The following is a 7,898-nucleotide window of genomic DNA, read 5'->3' as shown; positions in this document are numbered from 1 at the left end:
CCCCCCACCCCCGCCGCTCTCTCCTGACGCAGGTTTGGAGGCTGCTGGGACCTCCCCTGTGTCTCCAGCTCTCCGGGAGCTCTTGGGGCTCACGGCAGCTTTGCGGGTACCCTGGGGACTCACCAGCCCCTTCTTCTGGAGCTGGGGGCTCGACTGGGCAGATTTCCTACCCATGGAGGGGCTTTTGGAGCCCTTGGGCTTGGCTGGCTCCAGCATCTTCAGGCCCAGGATGCTGCAGTAATGGTTACACTGGTGAGCGGCCGTGAACTGCTCCAGCAAGGAGGGGAAGCAGCTTTCCTTCAGCCCCTGGTACCTGCCAACACAACCATCCTCAGCCCCTGCTTTGCACCAGGAGACATCCCACCAGAGCAGGGAGCCGAGGACAGAGCCCAGCCACGCTCACCACCACCCTTTGCCACGTGAGCAGCGGAACTGGGGACAGCTGGGGCCACCCCGGGCCATCCCGTGCCAGCAGCCTGGGGTCACTCACCCTTTCAGGTTGGTAGCAATCCGCACGTTGGTCATCTTCCAGCCCACTCCTGCAACGGAAGGAAGGATAACTAGTCTCTGCCCAGAGGAGGATGGCCATCGGCACCAAGGGCAGGTCATTGCCCTGGGAGCTGGGCTCTGTGGCACATGGGGAAAGAGGCAGAAGGGCAAGGCTGGGGCTTTTCCTCCTCCTTTCACAGGCCAGAGGGTGGTGAGGGGCCATGGGAATCAGTTGGGAGATCCCTTTACCTTCCATGTCAGTCACGAGGATGTTTCCATTTGTCCACTGGTAGACCCAATGCTGGAAGGTGCAGCATTTGAGCACGATCTCTGACGTGCCTCGTGCCACCAAGCTGCCATCTCTCTCAGTGACACAGTACTGCTCACAGGGCCCACCCAGGTCCTCCTCCATTGTGGCGTAAGGGATGTTGTTGGATGGTCGGTAAATCAGGTACAGAGGAATTATCCTGCACGGGAGCACATAGACAGGGTCAAGCACCAGCTAGGGAGCTCTCCCACCACAGCAAATGGAGATTTACACCATGGTCTGCAAATCCCTTCCCTTTGAGGGTGGGAGAAGAGCGCGCTGCCCTTTGGGATGTCCCCAGAACCCATGGGGAATCCTTCCACCATCCCCTAGGATGTCAAGCCAGCAGAGCTGCAGCTCCTTACTTACTCAGGCACCGCTCCAAAATCAGGGACAGCTCGTGCCTCAGCAGCAAAGATCTTGCAGTACTCACGGCTGGAGTTCTGGATTTTACATTCCTGGAGATGCAAACAGAAGAGTCAAGGACCTGTCCTGTCTTGCACCAATGCCTCCGTGGGACCCCCCACCTGGCCAGGCAACCCCTGGGACCACTGCCAGTTGGTCAAAGGACAAGTGACAGGAAAGCTCCTAGAAGCTCTGTGTTGCTCAAAGAGCTGAAGCCAAGAATAACAAGGACATCGCCAGCCTGATGGAACATGGCTCGACTCCTCCAGAGCATTCAAAAAGCGGAAGGAAAATAAAGAAAGTTGGCATAGAGCTGGAGATCATGGCATAGACAGATGGGGAAGGTGTGGAGGAGACAGACAGAGGGTGCCCCACAAGGATGCCCACCTGTATGGTGATATCGTAGTTCTTCTCAACGAGGCTGTTCTCATTCTTGGTCCCAAAGGCAATGTAATTGTGTACTTTGATGACGCAGGTGTGGCCGGACTCAAAGACAGGCTCCAGACCATAGATGGCTCTGGCACGGCAGGCTTTGCGCAGGAAACCAGCACCCACTTCCACGTCCTCGCTCACCACGCGCCCAAAGAGCTTATCCCCCCAGTAGCCTGCATCAGCCAAACCTTTTGCGAACACCATGGGCGTCATCTCGATCTCCTCTCCAACTGGCAGTGGGAAGAGCTAGTGAGGGGGGACAACGTGGGCATGTCCTACCCCCACCACAGAGCTGCCTGCCCCCCACACAGCATGGGGCAGCAGTTGCAGCTCATCAGCACGTGGCCCTTACCTTCGATCTCTTCCCGCAAGATAAATCCAGACAGCACTAGAGGAAACAAAAATCAAAGACATGTCAAGGTCCTGCCAGGATCCCACCCTGCCCCATGCACTTCCACACCAAGGGATGGCAAGAAGGATGGTGTGAATCACTTGTAAATTAGCACATGGAGGCAGATGCACCTTGCAGGGGTGGTGTTATGGGGTGTGCAAGGCTCCCTCTCCACAGCCCGGCATCAAGCCCTCTCCACAGTTTGCCACACCACCCCATGGCACACCTGGGCAGCTGGGAGAGCTGCCAGGCTGCTGAGGGAACCTCACCTTCTGGGCTGAGCAGGAAATCTGTGGAGTCAGTGCCATACTCGTTGCTGATCATGCACCGGTAGACCCCACAGTCCTTCTGGGATGCCTGCACAACAGCCAAGGCTGCCTGGCCCTCGTCACCAGCACTGAAAGAAACCACAGCATGGCCTCAGCCCCATGTGATTGTAAGGATGCCCAGGAGCCCCATCACGGACACTGTGCTGCCCTTGGAGGGATGGAAGAGGGCGGGAAAGGAAGCCAGACTGAGGGCATCCCAGCACCTCATGGCACCAGGCGTCCTGCTCTGCAGTTTGTACTCACAGAGATGCCTGTGTTCCAGGCAAGCCCTGCAAAATCTGGCCACGACTGGGCTACAGACCGATAAAGGTACTTGCCTCTGAGTGTGGCTGGGTCAGGGCTGTGCTTGGGCTAACAAACCTGCATCTGGGTGGGGTGGCTAGAAGACAAACAGCCACAGAGGTGTCCAGCTTCATTTTCAGCTGTTCACGAGTGAGGGAAGACATCACTCCCTATCCTGCAGCCTGCCCCTCTCCGAGGGACCAGCAAAGCACCAGCTCTGTATCAGCGGGCTGCCACCCTCTTCAGCCTGCAGCACCAAGCTTTGGGCTAGCAGTTCCTCTAGCCAAGGTGGCAACACACAAGGGCAGACAGGTCTCCACAAGAACCAAAGGCCTGTTTCTGCCCCACATGGCCAGCGTGAACCAGCAAGAGGGTGAGAGGCTGCCGAGGGAAGAGGTGGGACCCTCATCCTGAGAACTGCTGGATGAGCAGGCTCTGCTCTGATCAGCTAAAAGGCAATGGCCACTGCTGGTCCATCTACCCCAGCTCAAATATCTGCCACAGGAGATCGTTTCTGCCCCAGAACCACCTCTTTCTGCCTGCTCATTATAAAGGGAGCTCAAGGGACACTGAAAGGTATCAGGCAAATCCTATCCAATGTGGATGATGTTTCCACACAAGCTTCCTTGGGCTTGAGAACAAGCTGCTCTCTATAATGCACCAAAAGGAGCATCCAGGACTCCACAAGCCACCCAGCTCTCCGACCATGCTCTCCCTGTGCAAGGGCAGTGCCAAGGGATGGAGAGGGCATAGCCAGAGCTGCTTTCTCCCTGTTGGTTCTTGCCAGTGGTAGCTGCATGGAAGCATCTGCTGGGGTGCAGTATGTAGACCCTCCCAGCACAGCTGCCACACTCACATGTATCACTCAAGGTCAAGTTTTGGAGCTCACACCCAGCTCTCAAACTCTGAGATGGGCACAGCATCTTCTTTGCCCACTCCAAGGTTCAGGTTCAGCCCCTGCCCTCCTCAGGGCTCTGCTACTCAAAGCATCAGCCCTTAAGCCAGGCTCTAGATGGAGCATCAATAGGACAAATTTGTCAGCAATTCCCTGTCTGGGTGATCCCTCCCTCCTCGGGCACTGAGAAGATAAAGTTCATAATGTACCATGCCATGCAATGAGCTTCCCATGCAGCCTTAACAGAAGGGACACCTTCACCCCAGTAAACCCAAGAAGATGGATCTAACACACGAACCCAGGACTCACCACCCACTGACACAAGAACTATGACAAAGCGGAGCTGGCAAGTTACCTCCTTTGGGCTTCTGCTACAGGGATCTCGTCCTTGTACCACATCAGCTTAGAATCACTCAAAATATTGAAGAACTGGCACCAAAGTTTCAGGTTTCCTGATGCATCAGAAAATTGTTCAGCCCTGATCTTACGAATCACCTGTGGAGCTAAGGACAGGGTGCAACGAGATGGATGGTGAGACACAGTGCTGGCTGCAGCTCTGGAGACAAGCCAACCTACCCCAAAGCTGCTGCTTAGGACTTTGGTGTTGGGTATCACATATATGTCAGCATAGCCTGGTATAACATCACCTTCCCTTCCCAGGGAAGGTCTCAGAGCTCCACATGGATAAATATGGTGGGATACAAGTGGTATGAATTGGCTGAACACTGCAATACCTAGTGGGGCTTGGCCAGAGGCAATGCAGAAAAACATGTTGGAGGAAACATTTATCTACTGAAGTAGGGATTTATCAAGGCTACCCTCACTTTCGCAAGAGTGTTGATTTCCGGGAGGGTATCACCTGGCTCCCACAAGCACTCCAACACCAAGATTATACCTTTTCTAATTTGATGTCATGAGGGATGAAATTAGCACTGACCATGGAAAAGGACTGTGCACCCTGCTGGTGCCCATTGGACCCTCAACCAGCATAAGGCATGGTGAGGACCAGGACATGAAGACATGGAACAAGAAGACTATACGATTCCTTTGGCAGGGAAGTCCAGGCTGTGAAGACAACCAGTTGCAGTGCTGCTGTCTCTTGTGTTCCTCTGCCCTCCCTGAGCTAGGGAAGAAGTCTTGAGGCAGACTTCTGGCTTTCACACAGCTGAAAACCCTGCAAATGCACAAAACTCACATGGCCCCAGCTGACTATCACCAGCTCAGTTGGCCAGGCTCCCTTCGTAGGCAACAAGGAAACATGTCTCATGGGGGATTACCCCTTCCCTTACCTTTAAATGGGTCATTTGCTCTCTTGGACTCTGCTAGCTGTACTTCGGGCTTAGCATCTTCAGGGACCTCATGGTCACCACTGCTGTCACTTGTGGCCTCCTCATACAGCTTAGGAACCTCCAACGTGGCCATCTTCCTCATGAGGGTTGGCGAGCGCTGCTCTGCAGGAGGGGACGGAGCCAGGGCAGATGACTGCAACAGGCCTGTGTTTTTCCTGGATTGCTGTGGTGAAACGGTAGGACTTCTCAGGTGCCCTGGGTGCTCTGAAGTTGCCTCCTCTTCCTCCCCCATCTGCTTGGTTTTTGGCAGGTATATTTTGCGTCGAGCCCCGGAAGCAAGCTCCTCTGGCGTGGCACAAGGTAGCACTGCTAGAGGGTCACCAGGGCTTTCTTTTTCAGGGCTGGCTGGAGACAAATCATAAATATTAGAAGGAGGCTGCCCTGCTCCTGCTGCCTGCATGCTGCCCACCACGATGGAGGGCACAGAGAGCTGGGGTGGCCCCTCCACCTCGGGAGCAACATGGGTACGTCTCCTTGGTGGCACAGGCCTGCAATCCAGCAACTCCTTGCTGGTAAGGAATTCCTCATTAATCATGCCTGTGATCCGCCTGGACGTCCTGGGGGTCAGAGGCAAGTTCTCTGCTGTCTGGAAGAGCTGATTGTTTTGTACCTTTTCCAAAACTCTCCTTGAGGTGCGGGGGCTCAGGCCTGCAATGCCTATCTCTGGGAGCATGAGTTCCTCTGCATTGGGCTGCTCATTGTCCCGGGGGCCAGTCTCTTCTTTCATGGAATCCTTACTGCTATCTGACAGTTTTAAAAGCAGAAGCAGATAGTTCTTCAAGGAGGAAACAAGGTTTTTGTGCTGCATCTTCTCCTCCAAAGACATCTCTTGAGGTCTCTCAGCGCTAGGCAGGACCAGCGGTACTTGTGGCTGAACCTCAGTACCTCCTTCAAAAGTGCCTGAAGGTGCTGCTGGTTCCTGGTGTGGAGCTGTGGCTGTTTGCTCTCCTCCTTCCTTCCCCTGAGGTCCCACAGGTCCTGGTTTGGTACTCTCCTTCCCTAATGTGCTGGCTGAAAAATACTGTTGTGGGGCAGAGCCATCTGCCTTTTTGATTTCTGTTTCTCTTCTTGCAGGAGGCAGCATCTGGGCTCCAGACAGGACCTCTCCTGCTGTGGCCTCTATCCCTGGGGTGCTGTGAGCTGCAAGCAATGCCTCCTGAGCCACGGATGTCCCTGCTGCAGAAGCAGGAAGCAGCTCTTCCTTGGCAAGTTGAACTGAAGCAGGAGTTGGCATTTCTGCCTCCTGATGTCTCAAAAGTGTCCCTCCTGCCTCCCTGTGTGCAGCCCCAGGAGATGGCTCTGCTGGACTGCTCCCTCCTGCTTCTGCACTGGGATGGCTACTGGACAGCTCTACTCCTGCCTCTTTGCTCTTCCCATCCTTGACTGCTGTCTGATGTGTGATTTGCTCAAGAGGAGTGTTTCCTCCGGGGTCTGGAGGACTCAATTTCTTCAGCAATGGTTCTTCCTCATCTTGGATTTTGTCCTGTTGATTTAACAGTCCTTGTTGGGTCTCTCTGGCCTCGAGAGCACATGAATGTCCTTCTGCCTGCTTCCTAGAAGGAGGGTGCTCCTTGCTGGACTGCATGTGGTCTGGAGAAGGCGCTGGTGGCTTTGGTGGCTCCTGAGGCCTCAGTCGAGGATTTGTCCTTTTCCCAGCCCCTCTGGTCTCCTGGCAGACAGGCATCTCTTTCCTAAGCTCCTCTAACTTATTGGCTTGCTGACCAGTCTCTATGGTTGGACTGGACACTGGATGTTTCAGGTCACTAGCAGACTGTCCCACTGTTGCTGCAACCTAGCCAAAAAAATAAAATAAAATAGAAAATTAGCATTATTTTACTGCCTGAGTCTGCTCAGTGGTGCTTGTGGTCCATCTGTGCTACATGGCACTGCCGAACTTCTGCTTGAATCATAAATATTAACTTGGTAGCCCTGATACCCACTTGTGTAGGGTCTCCTGGCTTCACCAACATCATCATCCCATGGTAGTGGGTCCCACAGCCCCGTCATACTGCACAAAACATTTTTTCTTTTAATCATCTCCAACTCTTCTGTCTTTCAATGCCTTGGTTGTGCATGAAGAAGCAGGAGATCTGCTGCTAAAACATTTGGTGGCTTTTAATTCAGTCTCCTCTGATATGGTGTCTTCCCAAGGAACAAACCTTTCCCATTTTCACTAGCCATTACCAAGACCTTGTATAACTTCCTTGCTCTCTTTTAAGACTCAGTGCTTCTACTATACTATATCTGCCACCTCCACACAGATGGGGCGATCGGCACATCACACGCTATCTGAATGAGGCTGCCCAAATGATTTTTAGCTAAATTGTACACCATGAGGTTATCTGTGCTATTCCACCATCCTGTTTCGTTGATATTCTGGAAGCTCAAATGTTTCCGACTGCAACTGCACACCAGCAGATACTTCAGCAAATTGCCGCTGTGACGGTTGAGCTTTATCTTGAGGAGATCTGGTGAAATCCTCCAGCCAAGGGGCACTATCTGTTTTGGTAGGATAAAGGATCAGGAGAAGTAGTGATACCCCAGATATATGTTGTGCCCCACTGATGCTCGGCTAGCAACATGAGGACAATCGCATGGGAAGAGCGCATGCACACAACATGTTCTCCTTCCATCCTAGAGGATCTGCTGCTAAGGATTTTCTCCTGAGGTCTCTGAGTTGAGCTTTAAGCTTCCAAAATGAGGTCCATGGGAAAGGAGAGCTGTGGCACTTTGCATTTTGTGCCACTTCAGTTTCGTTTTAACACTTGAAAAAACCAGGAAAGGTAATGCCAGTGTCTCAGCAAGCCCTTCCCCAAGCAGTTGTTATGACAATGTGAGTATCAGAGGACTGGGGTGGGAGGAGCAGCATTAGAGGGGCCATTCCTGCACACAGAATTCAAATCTGCCTTCTTGGTAGACTCCAAAGGGTGCCAAAGGCCAGGCGGTTTCTGTCCCTGCACACAGGGTATGCAGAAATAGTGCCTGTCTTGGTGTGTAGCTGGGCCAGAGCTGGTTTCTT

The 7,898-nt window shown here is 53.3% G+C and overlaps 1 protein-coding gene across 1 annotated transcript in view; it reads right to left on the bottom strand.

Annotated features, from left to right (window-relative positions):
* The window catches only part of LOC104520616 (alpha-protein kinase 3), a gene marked incomplete at its 5' end in the record, with an annotated part of 7,818 nt that extends 440 nt beyond the window's left edge, over positions 1 to 7,378 (bottom strand). The window contains 10 exons of the mRNA XM_029083582.1: positions 9 to 313; positions 491 to 539; positions 739 to 956; positions 1,166 to 1,254; positions 1,589 to 1,863; positions 1,986 to 2,021; positions 2,294 to 2,421; positions 3,886 to 4,033; positions 4,820 to 6,671; positions 7,139 to 7,378. Coding sequence (XP_028939415.1) covers positions 9 to 313; positions 491 to 539; positions 739 to 956; positions 1,166 to 1,254; positions 1,589 to 1,863; positions 1,986 to 2,021; positions 2,294 to 2,421; positions 3,886 to 4,033; positions 4,820 to 6,671; positions 7,139 to 7,378 — 3,340 coding nt within the window. The remainder of the gene's footprint in view (positions 1 to 8; positions 314 to 490; positions 540 to 738; positions 957 to 1,165; positions 1,255 to 1,588; positions 1,864 to 1,985; positions 2,022 to 2,293; positions 2,422 to 3,885; positions 4,034 to 4,819; positions 6,672 to 7,138) is intronic.
* Positions 7,379 to 7,898: the final 520 nt, after the last annotated feature.

The sequence above is a fragment of the Antrostomus carolinensis genome, unplaced genomic scaffold (genome assembly GCF_000700745.2).
Source record: "Antrostomus carolinensis isolate BGI_N321 unplaced genomic scaffold, ASM70074v2 scaffold32852, whole genome shotgun sequence".
In the NCBI taxonomy this organism is placed as follows: Eukaryota; Metazoa; Chordata; class Aves; order Caprimulgiformes; family Caprimulgidae; genus Antrostomus; species Antrostomus carolinensis.
The sequence above is the reverse complement of the archived record's forward strand: the minus strand, read 5'-3'. Positions and strand labels throughout refer to the sequence as shown.